This window comes from Peromyscus leucopus, chromosome 18 (genome assembly GCF_004664715.2).
Source record: "Peromyscus leucopus breed LL Stock chromosome 18, UCI_PerLeu_2.1, whole genome shotgun sequence".
NCBI lineage: Eukaryota > Metazoa > Chordata > Mammalia > Rodentia > Cricetidae > Peromyscus > Peromyscus leucopus.
In genome coordinates this window covers 9,912,049-9,927,873 of record NC_051078.1, presented here as the reverse complement: position 1 = coordinate 9,927,873, position 15,825 = coordinate 9,912,049, and the positions used below count along the sequence as shown (strand labels likewise).

Here is a 15,825-nt window from a genome sequence, read left to right as displayed (position 1 = left end):
CAGAGACCGTGGGTAATGCGCCTGGCACCATTGTCCCTATGTAGAATGATAATTAAGGTTTGCTAGGACTGTTGGAAATGATACCTGTTTCCTGGAGAAACCAACGTGATAAAGAACACGTAAAGCACCCAGGAAATGGGACTAGCCCAAAAGAAGGGCCGGAGAGGAAACCACCAAGAGAAAAACATTTGAAAAAAAAAATTATCTCGTTCATGTTTGGTCTGCGTTTTATCACCACTGTAATCAACTTCTGAGGGTTTGTAATAACTTTAACTCTAGTTCCTCAACCCATAAACACACCATCATTGTTACCCTTTGCAGGAAGAGTGGGGGACTCCTCTGATGTGGAAAGAGACAGAAGGAAGGAGTCACCTCCAGGAACAGAGGCAGGGAGTTCTGGAGACAAATGGTAAGAAACCATCATTGGTCATCAGCCTCAATCTCCCAAAGACTCATCACGCCATAAGGTACCAATTCACATCATCCACGAAATACAAGTTTTTTTTCCACTTTCATTTTAAAAAATACATTCTTTTCCTTTGAAGAATGGAAATTGAATCTCGTTACTCACCCATTTCCTAGGTCTGCCTCTTGGCCGTTTTTCTCCAATGGCCTCTGCTTTCTGGAAAAAAAGAAAAAGAAAAAGGAAGTCATGTCTGACGTTATTTACAGGTGCTGGACCAAGGACTCTCTTCCCAGTTAGAATGTTCTGGACTGCAGATGAGGTATCAAGAATGTCTTAACAAGTTCTTTTTCTTGGATACTCGTCTTCTGTGTTTTTTAGTGGATGTTTCTTCACTCTTCGCTGTGTGATATAAAGAGGTATCTATGCAACCCCTCATCATAAAAGACTCCCATGGAGTGGTCTCTTATGAAATGCATGAATACGCTTTTGTGAAATCCACTTTGCCTTTGTTTCTGATCAGACAAAAGAAATATTCCCACACCCCATAATTTATGCAAATTAATATTTTACAGAATGAACATTCTTTCAATGGTCAAGACTCTCTTTTCAGTTACAACTAGTCATAGAAACTAATATAGACATTAATTTTAAATAATAATGCACTTCTTTCTACGCTACTATGGAAGGCAAGTCTGAAAGTAAGAAATAATGCATAAACACTTTAATAAGAAACAATGGACATCTATCAAGTTCTACATGGCTAATTTCCTGTTCTTTGCCCAAAACAATCACCTGTTAATCAGTTGCCTAAGGCAGGGAGAGAGGGAGACAGACAGACAGATAATTAAAATAAAACAGCAAAAAAATCACCAATATTTGTCCCAGAGATTTAAACCATAGCTGCATAAAAATTATTAAGTAAAAATTGGGATTAACAATAATTCCACACTCAACATGACATAGATCTATTTCTTGTTATCTTTCAAGTTTGTTTCATTGCTATACTGTATAGATTTTTCTGATAATAGTAGTTTATTTCTATTTTCGTTCCAATTTTAAAATTCATAAAGTAATTAACCTTAGTCACCCTTACTCCATTCCCTAAGCATGTCACTACACTGATACACACACACACACACACACACACACATCTACCTTCTATAAAAAGTACACATACTTTTCTGAATAAAGAAAGCTGAGTACTTATTGTTTTGTGTATAAGAACCTTCCCAGGACCTCTCATGCAAAAATCTAGGCAGACTGAGTTGGAACAACTTGTTTTGGGATTTGTTACCTGAGTTAACAGCCAGTGGGTCTTGGTACCGTGATACTAAAATGAGATATTAAGAGCCTGTCGTGCCAAATGAAACAATCTTTCCCCTCTTCTACTTACCTAATAAAAGCAGATGAAGATAGATAGAAAGAAAGAAAGAAAGAAAGAAAGAAAGAAAGAAAGAAAGAAAGAAAGAAAGAAAGAAAGAAAGAAAGAAAGAGAGAAAGAAAGAAAGAAAGAAAGAAAGAAAGAAAGAAAGAAAGATAGAAACATGGATGGATGGATAGATGGATGGATGGATGGATGGATGAATGGATGGATGGATGGGTGGATGGGTGGATGGGTGGGTGGGTGGATGGGTGGATGGGTGGATGGACAGACAGATAGTGAGGCAGGTTTGGTAAATGATAGACAGACAATCTATAGATAGACACCTGGCATTGCTATCCAGCCATGGGTTAATCCAGGCCCACAAATGTCAGAAGCTCTATATGATTATAACTTTACCTTCAATTTTTAAGCATTTAAAACACTCTGGTCTAAGTTAGGTACGCATATTACTTTAACCAACTTACAGCAGGCTTGTAACAGGAACATCAGGATTTCATTTACTCTGCAGATGAGTGACTAAATCCTAAATGAGTTAGGACACATATAATGCCAATAAGTGATGCACCTAAGATTCGAACCCAGCTCTGCTTGATTTCCTAAACTGCTGCTACCCTCCACCCACTGCTTGAAAAGGCTGTGGTAACAGCCACTGACTTGGCTCATTTCTGAGAATTAAGAGACATTCAGGAGCTCTTAGGATCTTTAGCTAACTGTCAGACTTGGCTGTCAGTTGTTTCTGAGTCAACCAAGGATTTCTTTAAGGTCAAACTTAGTGCACTCTCTCATCTTTAGTCATGAGAGCATGGATTTTAAGGTAAATAAAAGCTGGGGATGCCCAGAAAACCACACAGCCTTTCTCAATTGTCTTCTGGAGGGATGAAGGTATCATGCTTTAGAAAGCTTAGGTCCAAGACCTTTCTCAGATATTCTAGCTTTATGACTGGGGATATGTCCCTGGAAGCCTTATTTTGATTTCCTCTGTAAAGTAGAGATGAGCTCTCCTTTGAGGGGACATTAAGATACTTAGAAGTGCCCACCCTAAACAAGACGCCTCAAGTTAGTCTAATCCCACAGACAGTTGAGTCAAGGCAAAAATATTCCAGTATACTCAACCATCTCCTTTAGAAGAAAACTTTGAAGAAACACAAGGCTGGAATACAGTGAGTTGTAAAGGATCACAGGCCCTTCCTTGGGAGAGAGCAGAATTTGAGTGCATTTTGGAAGTAACTATAAGATTGCACAGTTTACCCAGTGATGAATTACAGGAACAAGAAACACAGAAATCCTTTCTCATGGGAACTGGGTGGTCCTTGGAGTAGAGAGGAGGCTGCTATTAACCTTGAAGGTAACAGTGCTCTGCCAGGGATTTCTATATAATTGTTACATCCTGGGGGCTATGATATGACCTGGGTGTATCTGAAATCTAACGAAGAGAAGGAGTTCTCTAAAAGGGGCTTTCCTGCATTTTAAAGTCAGAGAAAACAGATCTCTCAAAGAGGGAGGGGAGAGGAAGCCTTGCAAATACGATAACGTTTAAATGAGTATCCCATTCACAAAAAGCCCATTGAGAAACAAAATTCATACCATTAACGAAAGGGCACAAGACCGCGATTATCACTTGGACTTGTTAAAAGTAAACTTGCTCCTTGGGCATAGAGCCTGGTGTCCCATGTAAACTGAAACCCTCTTCTGAGATGACATCTAGGAGGAACATGCTGGCTGCACTGTGTGGCCTCGATCTGGGAGGCTTGATTGTTCTCTAAAACCCACATTACTGGATCACTCTGATCAAACTCCACAAAGGCTGCAAAACAAGCTGGGCTTTTAGTTTGTACACCAGAGCAGCTCCAGGGTTTTCAGAGACTGGAAAACTGTGGTTTTAACAGCTTTTGTGTATTGTGTCTCCAATGCTCTTTGGGGCGTTGTCTTTCAAAGAAGGCAAACAAAACATCGAGGGTACTTGTTTTAAAATATCAACATATACAATACTGTAAAAGCGAATGTTTGCCTTGTCTTTGCTGGGATAGATTTGGGGTCTGGATTCCATGTACATGTATAATTGAGACCTAACTACTTCTAAGTGTTTTCAGCTCTTCTAGAGGGGAGCAGGGAGAATCAGTAGGCTTTCTGCATTTGTGAAAACTAGAATTTCAGACTTTGACCAGCACCATTACACAAGTACCCACATCACTCACACCACAGCTTATTCAAGGTGTTCTCTTCCTTGGTTGGCTCCATTATATTCTTTATGTCTTTGTAAAGTGCATAATTCAGAACTGTGTCCTAAATTTTAGATGTCGAGAAGCAAGTTTGTGAAAATGTGGTGGGGGTGGGGATGCTAAATGGAAGATGTATGTCTTTATTTAAGAAGTGCTGGGTACTCTAAGCTTATTTAATGTTTTAAAATATTTTAAAAAGGAAATTTATCTTGTGACCATCTCCCTTGACTTTGGAAATGGTGATTATGGTTAGTGTGGATCTTTTAGAGGCGCGATTCACTCACTACCAGTTTGTGAAAGGAAGGAAAAAAGAGAGGGATGAAAGGGGGAAGAAGGAGAGAGGAAGAAGAGAGACAGTAGGGAGGCGGGAGACCGGGAGGAGAGAAGCATTGATGTTTCCTGTGTGTTTTGTTTTCCTACTACCACCAAACCTGAAAGCTTCATAAAACTTCAAAACCATCTCTTGGAGGCCTTTCATTTGACAAAGAAGAATATATTTGGCTTATTGCAATCCCCAACACTTGTGGATTTACTTGGGGGTTCAAAGCCTCTGTGTATTAGTGGCAGAAGACACAAATTTCTCTGCCCTCGTGTCTTCAAGGGAGCCACACTTCACGTTCCTCACACTTCTAATTGAGTCTGTATTCAGGTCATTGAGGAAGCTGATAGACATCAGCCTTGTGGTTGGTAGTGTATAAACACTGACCAGTGCCTAGAAGTGAGAAAGATGAGTTTGAGAAGAATTGAACACTGGACATGTGTCAGTTCACAATTTTGAATCAGTTTTTTTTTTTTTTTTTTTTTTTTTATCATTTGTGAAGACCACAGAGAGAATTCAATGAGAAATCTACTCGTGAAGGCCCAGCAAGACTGCTGTATTGAACAGGCACTCAGTTGTTAGGTAGCTCTACTACTTTAAAACAATGGCCGTGCGAAGAGTTCCTACTGAGCTTGGAGGTCTCCACAGTGACATTCCGAGAACATTTTATTTAACTCCTTCCCTGGTTTCCCACTTCGTGGGAGACTCTGTGACTTGCCGACCTTCGCAGGGAATGGAACTTGGACTCGACCTGCTGTCAAGACGAGAGAGCTCTTCTCTTTGCTGAGATAGTCTCAGATATAAAAGAGAATGGCCACACTCTAGGCAAGGTGTAAAGAGAAGAAGAGATTCTTTTTTTAAGATCAAGAAAAGAAAATTTTAAAAAGAAGAATGCGCCTTAGGATAAATGAGTAGTTAAAGCAAAATGTTTTCCCTCTTTCTGTATTGCTGTTAAGATATGAACAAGGGCTGTGGTTGGGAACTAAGAGACGAATTCAAGTCTGACTTCATTCAGGTCAGGGGTAAACATTCGGAGAGCTATTCAATTTTTATAATTTTAAATGCTCTCGTCCTATTTTTGTGTTACAGTAGGCATTACCTACAAGCCAGCACATTCCTACTTCAAACCAGTAAGTGTTTAAGCACAGAAAAAGAACTAGAAAAAGAAAAAAAACAGCTGCATGAGAAAGTGGCTTGGTTTGTCTTCAGATATTTGTATTTTGATTTTTTTAAAAAAGACTAAACCCTGCTTGAACCCAATAATATGCAGAAACACAAGAGGGTATGAAACTTAAGGATATCTAATCAAAATCTAGAAAAATAAACAATTTCTTCCAACTTCTCTCAAAACAAACAAACAAAAAAACCATAAGCAGTGTGAACCAACATTCATTGAAATTGAATTCAACCGGATCGATCATTTGGACTAAACATTGAGTAAATTCGCGTTTCGCCATTTTGATAACCCAGCTCTGTGGGTTTCCCGAGGTTAAGTACAACCGTTTTTTAGTCTTGAAAAGATGATATGATTTGCCCATGTAGTATATTTTCAGTGGGAAATAGGAGAGACTTCCATCCTCCATCGCAGCTCACACTCAGCTACCCAAGGAAACACTTAGGTGAGTCTTCCTGCCATTACTCTTGAACAGGTCTGCTTCCACATACATTAAAGAATACGTTAAACCCAGGGACAACGTTTGGGAAGCGTTCTCGAGTTCAAAGCTGGAGACTTTCCCGCTCTACACTGTCCCCTCCCTCTTCCACAATCAGATACAACAGCCATGATGTAGGGTTCGCAGCAAAGGCCCTGGGGGTGGGGGGTGGGGGTAGAGGAAGGGAGGATATGGCTCAGTGATAAAGCACTGTCCTAGGATGTGCAAGGCTCTAGATTTCATTTCCAGCACTAAAAGATAAACAAATAAATAATAGAATATGCCATTCAAAATTGTTTTGTGTGTCAAGGCCATATAAATAAGTGAAAACCAGTTTAAAAAAATTGCTGTTTCACTTTTCACCTTTGTCTACCGGTTATCTGAGAACAGATGCTCAACTGAGCTTCTTATCATGGCGGCAGGGCCAGGGTGGGGGGTGTGTGTCTAAATTTCTGTTTCCACCCTCATGTAAGCTGTGAGGTTCTAAGGTGAACTCTGGAAACTGTTAAAAAAAAAAAGTCAACTCACAAGACAAGATGGGCTTGAATGACTTAACCAGCATAAAATGTATTCCTTGCCCATCTGTTCTCAACCAAGATCGGAAATGCAATGGGACCCCAATCAGGAGCACTCAGCTCTGTTGAGACCCCTGCGATAGGAATGAGTCAAGGATATGGGTCATCTAAAGCAATGGAGAGCTTTGAAGGTAAGAGTTCAGAGGACTGTGATAGCTGCCAGGGAAATAGAACTGTGGGTCTCCCTGGCACTCAGTTACCACATAAAATAATCCTGGTGTATCTGAGTCTCCCCTGTGTGTACCATGCTCTAGGATGACTGGGTGGCATTGTCGTGTGGAATTTATAGCTGTATTCAGGCTTTTTCTTCCTAGGCAAAGCAAAGTTGAAAAAAAAAAAAAAAAAAAAAAAGAGTTCACTGTTGAAGTCAACCTCAAATATCAAGGCAGTGGAGACAGTTGTACCTTCATTACGCCAGCCTATCTTTACTCAGCTCGCGCCCTGAATCTCACACAAGAACTTACCTGTCCATTAACACAGAGGGGTCACAGTAAACCAGATTAGTACTATAGAAACTACAGGCCGGAACCTTATCCATCACTTCCAGTGTCATCTTGGACTGAGTCAACCAAGGGTGCCTTTGGTCCCTCTCGTCCTTCACCTTCCACGCTCTAAGGAAAATCCTGTCCTCACACAGCAACTAGACTCCTAACACAGCTAATATGAAATAGTAAGACCTACCTCTCTTCTTCATTCCTAAAATGTCTGTGATTCATATTAGTAATAATTTATGAAAAAAAAAAAACTCAATCACTTCCAGGAATGTGAATGATGTGGAATATGACTCAGTCTATAGAGTACCCAGGTAATCTCAGGGATTGTTTACATTGTGTATGAAGATGAAATCGAATGTTTATTCTGAATGCATCATTCAAAGTGTACACACATTCACCCAGAATTTGTCATTTGTCATTCTGTGCTCTGTTCTCTAGTCTGGCCATTATATCTCCAGGATAAGGAGAGGGGCAAGCAAACTGTTAACATTATGAAACAAGGGGACCTCATGCCTGAAATCTTTCTATTAAAATTTAACCCAACCTCAGAAACACACACACACCCCTCCAAGCACCTGAGTGAAACCTGCTTTGAAACTTGAAGACATTTGACTTGTGACCTGAAGCCAAAGCCTTTATTGACATCCCCCCCCCCAGTATTCTCTCCTGATTATAAAGAAACAATAAAACCCTAAACACAACATAAAAGAGGTGATACCTTCCTCCTCTTCAAGCATAAGAAATGTGAAAATATAAAGTGACTCCAGTAAGCCCAACCACATGGAGAAACCAAAACACAATGTCAAGATTAGGAGGTAAGTGGTTATTAGTATACCTAAACCTAAAAACAAATGAATATAAATACACTTGCATACTCAGATAAATCATTTACTCCAGAAGACGGCAACTTCTAACTTCTTTTTAATAAGGCTACACTCAGATTAGAAGAGTTCCCAGGAGAGTCTATAATGGACAAACAAGGGTTATCAATGGAATTAGTTTTGATGGGAGAATAATTATCTTCTCTTCCATAAATTCTAAACAGAACAAATTGCCACTTTATAAATGTGTTTCTTGTGCATATTACACAAATCAACGTTCTATTGAAATTAAAAGGACAGCTAATTTAGTAGGTGTTCATGCACCTGGTCTTGCAACATTCTGCATGTGTCGTCAAGTTTCTCACTGTTAATTTTCTAATGAGCAGTTTTGCTTTCAAATGCCCCAAGGCCAGTTGCTCAGTCCAAGCATAAACTTAGTTTAAAAAAGTTCAAAGCTTCAAGAAAATTTAAACAGCATCATCAGGACTCCAGTGTACATTGTATCTCCTCTTATTTGAGAATTTGTTTCTCTCAAGTACTTACCAGCTGTGTGTGTGTGTGTGTGTGTGTGTGTGTGTGTGTGTGTGTGTGTGTGTTTGTATCTCCTCTTATTTGAGAATTTGTTTCTCTCAAGTACTTACCAGCTGTGTGTGTGTGTGTGTGTGTGTGTGTGTGTGTGTGTGTTTGTATCTCCTCTTATTTGAGAATTTGTTTCTCTCAAGTACTTACCAGCTGTGTGTGTGTGTGTGTGTGTGTGTGTGTGTGTGTGTGTGTGAGAGAGAGAGAGAGAGAGAGAGAGAGAGAGAGAGAGAGAGAGAGAGAGAGAGATGATTACCAGAGTGCAGAAAAATATTCCCTTCCTTAATCTTATAGAAGACTTTTCATGTGTTTTCAGCTCAGTCTAGTTGAGTATTTTCATCTTGCATGTTTTGAACTGTATAACTAACTCTTTCTAAAGAGGTTTTCAGTTCAAAATCATAATGGGCATATGCCTTGTTGGAATACAATACACAGTTAATAACCTAATCATGTGCCTAAAGGCATAGGAACATCCTCCAGAAAAACTGATTTGAAAGTGAAACACTTGAATTTGTATCCATTCCAGGAATGACTTTCCAATGTCCTCGCTCTCATCTTCACCAAATAAAGTGTAATTTATAAAACTGAAGAAAAACAATAGTCATGTTCTAGGCTCATGTATTTGTTCACTTTTATTAAAAGAGGAACATTTGTAATAGAATTATATGAAATAATTATACCTTGAAGAATGAAAGAGTCCAGAAAAAGTCTTTTTGGGGGGAGTGGCATTTGTATTTTAGTAATTACACAAGTATGTGTATATATAAGGAGAATTACTGGAAGAGGGCAGCCTGGTGGGGCCATCTGTAGATGCTTATGGCTAAAGTCACTGAAAAACCAAACAGACTTGGAAATGGATAAGATTTTTGTTTTTGTTTTTTTTTGGTTTGGTTTGGTTTTGTATGTTAAATCAGGCACAAGTCTTAACTTTCCTTTTATCCATAAAGATACTCTTAGTCCAAGATCATTTTTATAAGATAAACTTTGTAAAGTGGAAAGACCATGAGAGGACCATTTCTACCTATTCATTCCAGTGAAAGTGTCACACAGAGACATTAAGAAGATAATCCACCTTCCTTTTTATATTAGCTTTCAAATCATTTATTGATGGTGAGCCTTAAAGATTCCTTAAATAGCATTATGATGAGGCATCTGAAGAGTGATTACATCATATTTTAAATATCTGCTGATAACTACCAAGACATTCCTGGGCTGCCCCAGAGCAGAAGCATCACAGAAACAGGACACAGAGTAACTCTGTGTTCTTGTTTTCTTTTTAAGTCCATTTTAGTTCATTTATAAATAAAAGGAAGAAAAAACACTCCTAGGAAGAATACCAGATTGGGTATTATTTCTTAATAAGGTTATTTAGAAACACTGGAGGGTTAATTGGTTAGATACTAACTATAAATCTGAATTTTAAAATGCAGTTAATTCACATAGTAGAGAAATCTGCTCTTTCAACTCTTTTCAAAGCTGTAAAAATGAAACAGCCAGAAGTCATAATTACTTCCTAAGTGGCTTTTATACATCACTAGTTGCTATGACAGGATAGACCACTGAGAACCATTACATCTAATGTGGGTAGTGGCTGCGCTCACAGAAAAATACACACAGACTATTAATCCCCCAAAGATGAGCATAGGGTCATTTTAAACAAATGCTGTGTGTTTAAATCTATTGAAAAGTTATAATGTTTGAAACATTCCTTTCAACTGCAATGTACGCTTACAAATAAGATGCAGACTATTCCCAATTTATTTTCTAAAACCAAAGAGGACAGAGGTTCTTCCTCACTCCTCTATGCAGGCACTTACTGTGGGGTACTTCCTCTTTGCTACCACACACAACCAACATGAAATTATTTTAAAGGTGCAAATTAAAATCTGTTAAAAAAGGTGAATGTCAAACTTGATTGGGGGGTCTATCACATACACACACCCAAAATATTAAGTAAGACAAATAGTTGCTTTCCAAACTTCTTGTTGTCTAACTGAGAGTGCAACACTTTGGGAGAAACTTTCTTTTGATTGTGACAATATTTATTATCTTACAGGTTTTTCCTGCACATGCACTTTATCACATTTAAAGTTGTAAAAAAAAAAAAAAATCATGAAACTTTATTCCAGTAACCCATAATTGGATTTTCTTTTTAATTAGCATCTATTTGACAAAGTACTTAACTTTAATAGGAGACTTGGCTTCCAGTCATCATGTAAATAAACCCTGAATAAATGAGTCTCAATTATTTTTTTTCCAGAGGAAATTGCAGGAACATCATCACCAGTCAAAATCTGTAGCTTTGACTTATTATGAACTAGTTCACCCTGGGTGTAAATATTAATGATGTCATTTCCACCCCATCCCAGCCATCCCTGTCCCCACCCCACCTCCCCCATCCATTCTCCTCCACCCTGAATAGTTAGATTATTTGATGGCTCTTTGTTTGCCTAAAAATCACTGTCTCTCCAGGAAACTTTTAAACTAAGCATCCACAAAGGAAGAAAAAAAAAAGAAAAGAGAAGAAAAAAGGAAAAAAAAAAAGTTAAGACCCATCCAGTAAATACAGCAATGATGTCTTGGGTTACTCAGCCGGGACCAATCCTGGTGTGTGGATTTAGAATGGGAAAATTTACAGGGAGGTCATTGGTAACGTTAGAAGAACTTCACTTGAAATTTCTCACCTTCTGAGCTGCTTTGGAAGGACTCTTGTTTTTGCTGCCTTTCGGTCTTCCCCTGGGTCTCTTAGGAGAGGGCTCACAGGTTGGCTCCTAATTGTAGGGAGGAAAGAAAAAGCTGTTGTGGCTAGACAGGCTGAAAGAGATTGACCCTGATTCTGCCTGTGTTTTCTGCATGTGCTGCTTAACAAGCCTGCTGGAAGTCATTCAGTTCATGCATAGTTGGAGGATGGTGGTGCAGCCTTTACAAAAAAAAAAGGGGGGTGGGTGAGGGGGCCCGCGGGTGTGTGTGTGTGTGTGTGTGTGTGTGTGTGTGTGTGTGTAATAACCGTAGTTCGAATCCCAGTGCTCAAAGAGGAAACTACTTTACGTGTGCAAACTGGATTGTATTTCGAAATCAAAATGATAGTAAAGCCTGGAGGGGTTGCGTGTTCTAGAAAGTCACATGTTTTTCAGGTACAAAGTTTACATGGCTGTGCACTTGGCAACTCGCAGAAATAATAAACATTTTTTTTTATATGACTACCACTAGCCAGTCTACTGGGATCTCAAACAGCAGAAATAGAACCCAACATCATAGATAGCTGGAAAGAGAGACGGACACATTGAAAGGATGGCTTGGAATAGCTTCTGTATACCTGTTTCAGGTGGTTTAGGATTCAACCCACACATTCTGAGTGCAATACTGGAGCGATTATCCAAACTCTTCAGCTCAGTATGGAATAATTCCATACCCCCTAAAAATTTCCAAATAATTATGGTAAATCTGAGGTGGGAGGTTTTGCTTGAATTATCTAGATAATTGCTTCAATTCTCCACTTCCTTTTGGAGAGGCAGGCATAGTCTCCAGTCGAAATTGAAATATCTTTTTACAAAAATAAACACGTTGTCTTCGAATTCTTTTTTTTTTTTTTAAAGAAAGTCTTGTGGGGGGTCGACGGGAAAGGAAAAGGGGGTAATGTGAGAGGAGTGTAAGAATCTGGGACGGAGACATTGAACCGGCCAGGTCACCAGGTACATCAACGCTTTCCTGTATTGGGTGCTAGGCTAAGCAGTCAATACTCCAGCAGTTAAGAAAATGTGATGATTGATACTCCGGGGACGCTGAACATCTCTCCGATGAATCATCTCCTCTCATTTCATTCAGATGGGGTGTTTAAAATGAGACTAATTACAGCTCATGAAAGTTCTCAATGGAAGTTCGCGTTCCACTTAGAGAGCATGGGGCAAGGTTTCTTGGAAGCTCCCCTTAGACACTCGCGCCAGTGGGCACTTAGAGCGAGCGCATCGGAAACACATTTTTCTTTGTGAGCTCGGCCTTTACTCAAAGGTAAAAACTCCCGGTCACCTCCGGATCCCCTTGCATTTTCTTTTAGACTTTTTTTTTTTTTTAAACTGAGGAGGGGGAGGTGCGATTAGTAGAATTCGGAAAAGCTGGGTGGCGGGCTGGGGAAGCCAGAGGGTAGAGCGGAGACTTCCTGGGAGGTGTAAAACGGGGTCCAAATGCACAGTAAAGTGTCGCTAAGGGCAGAGCGGGAAAACTCGGAGGCCTCCAGATTGGCTTGTTTCCTTTGATGATTTTAAAAAGGTACACCCCTCGTTTTTTCTAAAACACGCTAGGCATCGTTCTTCGATTTCCTATCTAGCACCCGGGGGCAACTTGGGACTTTAGGATTGTTTTCTAACCCTTCTTTTTGCCCAAGGAAAGAGACTGAAGGCAAAAGAAGAAAATAGAAGTGTTTTTTAAAGTCCAGGAAGCGAAGTTTAACTGTTCTCAATAGTCAGGTCCCTAGATTTGGAAATTGCTGCAGACTCCGCACCCCCCCCCCTCACCTCCCAGCCCCCGGCCCTGGGCGCCTCGCACAGCCCTGCAATAGCCCGCTGCACGCTTAATTGGTTGCATCCGCAGACAAAACCCTCCACTCCGCGGGGTCCCGGGTGCCCCTCGGTCGTCTCCTCCCAGCTCCCACTTATTCGCCCACGAGGACGCTAAACTTCTGCTGCTCTGAAGCGCGGGATCCAGGAGCCAAAGCGGGGACAGGGCTCTTGGCGGGGAAGCGATCCTAGCTACCGGGCACTCCCTTGGACTCTTCCCTCCAAAGCTCCCTGGGCGAAGCGCGTTTCCCGGTCCCTCGGGGACCCGAGATTCCCCGGGGCTCCCTTCCCTGCCAGCTCGCGCGGCTGCAACTCCGCAGGCGTTTAAAGAGCCCGAGGAGCAGCCGGCGGGCAGTCGGCTCCGCACGCGTTCTTTGTCGGGAGGGCGCGAGCCTTGGGCCATGGAGTGTGGGGAGGGCACCGAGGGGGGACGGCCGCCGCGCACCAGCCTCCTGCGGGCAGGCAGCCCCGGGACGCTGGAGAAAGCCGCGGGGTCTCGGAGCCTCGGAGTCCCGAGCCCCCTGAACGCCCCAACCCCTAGCAAGCCCTCTGGCTGAACGGTTGCAAAAGCGGCTGACAAAGCAATGCTTTTTTTTTTTTTTTTTAGTCTGTGGGACCCCAGAAACTCACTGTCCCCCCCTCGAGCCACGCCGCGCTGCTCCGGGGCTGCGCACAATAGCGAAAGTCCCGGTACGCGCGCCTCGCGCGACCCCACCTCCCGCCGGCTGGCTGCGGAGGGCAGCGGACCCCCCACCTCCCGGAGCCGTGGGGGCGCGGGCACCCGGGAGCTCGCACCGCGCACTCGCCGGTGGTGGGGGGAATTGATCTCCCGCCCGCCCACCTACACCCCGGGGCTTGGCGGGCAAGCTTGCGCCGCCCTGGTCGCTGCGCTCCCGCGCTCCGGTCGCCCGGCTTGTCGCGGGGGGCCCCCCGGGGCAGAGGCGTCGCGGGTGGGCTGAGTGGCCCCCTCCGCGCCGGCGTACTGACTTGCTGCTGCTTCCTGGGTCGGCCGCGTCCTCGCTTCTGCGGCGCCGGGGCGGCAGGTTGTCCCTGGGCTGAAGTGGACGGCTGCCCGGCGCCTTCACCGCGTGCGCTCATCCTTGCCTCCCGCCGCCGTTACCGCTGCCTCCGCCGCTACCGCCGCTTGCAGCCGCTCGCCCTCCGCCGCCCCGGATCCGCCCAGCACCTTTCGGGGGATGGGGGGGCGGGAAACGGGAATGAAGAAGGCTGGAGAAGGCAGGGGCGACGAGAGCTGGCGGAGCTGGCGCGCGCCGAGGGCTGCTGCTGCTTAGGCTGCCGCCGCTGCCACCATCAACACCGGACGTCCAGCGGCTGCCAAAAAGAGAGAGAGGGGAGGAGGAGGAGAGGAGGAGGAGAAGAGGAGGAGGAGGAGGCGCTGCGGGCGGTGGGTGGCGGAGGTGGAGGTGGAGGTGGAGGTAGCGAGAGGAGGCGGGAAGCAGCGAGGGAGAGGGAGAATTGAAGGTGGAGAGAGGGCTCCTCTCTCCTCTGAGGATCGGGAGCTGCGGGCACTGGGAACGTTTGGCAGCAGCGGCTTGGAAAGGGAGACTTGGAGTGAATTGTGTCCCTTGCAACGTTAGGCGGGGAAAGAATTCCTCCTCCTCTCCCCCACCCTACAGAGAGAGAGAGAGAGTGGAGGGAGAGAGAGAGAGAGAGAGAGAGAGAGAGAGAGAGAGAGAGAGAGAGAGAGAGAGAGAGAGAGAGATATTGGAGGGAGAGCGAGATTGGGAGACAGAGACCAGAGAGCCTGAGACCGAGACACACAGAGAGGGGCAGAGACCGAGAGACTGACTCTTGTGCGGTCAGAAAGCAGGGAAAGGATGGGAAGGCTCTGCCCGGATCAGGGTAGGGCGCACAGCTCAACTCTAGCAAGGAACTGAGAGCAGTGGGTGGCACCACGCCTCCTCGGGTGGCGGGGGCAGGCGGCGGCGGCGGCGGCCCTGCAGTGTCGTGGGGGGGAAACAAGCTGCTGGCCTCTGAGTTCTGCACCCCGTGCGTGCTGCCGGGGTTGGAAGTTTTCAGAGTTCCTGCCCAGGATTCAAGAGCGATGAGTGTGCGCGCGCGTGCGTGTGTGCGTGCCTGCGTGCGTGCGTGCGTGTGTGTGTGTGTGTGTGTGTGTGTGTGTGTGTGTGTGTGCCTATGTGTGTGCCTATGTGTGTGCGCGCGCGCGCGGGCTTGCGGAGGGGGGGGCGGGAGGGGGGGCGACTGCCCACCTCTGGTCGTGGGCGGATAAAGGGGAGGGGGCTGCAGGAGAGGCCAGAGGAGTTGGGGGAGGCTGGGCGGACCGCCGAGCCGAGGCGCCTGGCGGCCCGCCAGAGGCAGCGTTCGAAACACAACTGCCTTGGCGGCGGCGGCGGCGCCCGAGTGCCACCCGGAGCCCCGGCTCACGTGCTCCCGCCGGCGGTGGGGTTAAAGAGACAGGGCCTAGGCTCTCCAGCCCGGCTCGCCACCAATCTGGTCCCTCTGGCCGTCCGAGGTCACCTACCCCTGGGCGGTTGTCCTGGGGAAGCGAGAGAAAAGGACTGTCTCAAAGCCACCTTAGGGAGCGTGGCCTCTACCTGCTCTTCCGCCGAGCGGAACCTGAAGGTGGCCGGAAGCATCCCGGGCCAACGGCCGCCGCCGCCGCCTTCTAGTTCAGCCCCCGGGAAAGGGCGACCAAGGAGTCGGCAGAGCACGCCCGGAGACAGCCTCGCTCCAATTGAGAGGTGCCCTCACCCCAGAGCGCGCCGGCCGGTGCACAAACACAGCATGCACAAAGATACATGTGCCCACGCGTGTGATCTCACGCACACTTGCACGCAGATG

The 15,825-nt window shown here is 44.6% G+C and overlaps 1 protein-coding gene across 1 annotated transcript in view; it reads right to left on the bottom strand.

Moving 5' to 3' along the window:
* The window catches only part of Hmga2 (high mobility group AT-hook 2), a 122,581-nt gene extending 108,171 nt beyond the window's left edge, over positions 1-14,410 (bottom strand). Inside the window, exons 1-3 of the mRNA XM_037196735.1 lie at positions 13,990-14,410; positions 11,134-11,220; positions 572-622 (exon numbers count right to left, since the gene is read on the bottom strand). Coding sequence (XP_037052630.1) covers positions 572-622; positions 11,134-11,220; positions 13,990-14,100 — 249 coding nt within the window. The 5' untranslated portion in view covers positions 14,101-14,410. The remainder of the gene's footprint in view (positions 1-571; positions 623-11,133; positions 11,221-13,989) is intronic.
* Positions 14,411-15,825: the final 1,415 nt, after the last annotated feature.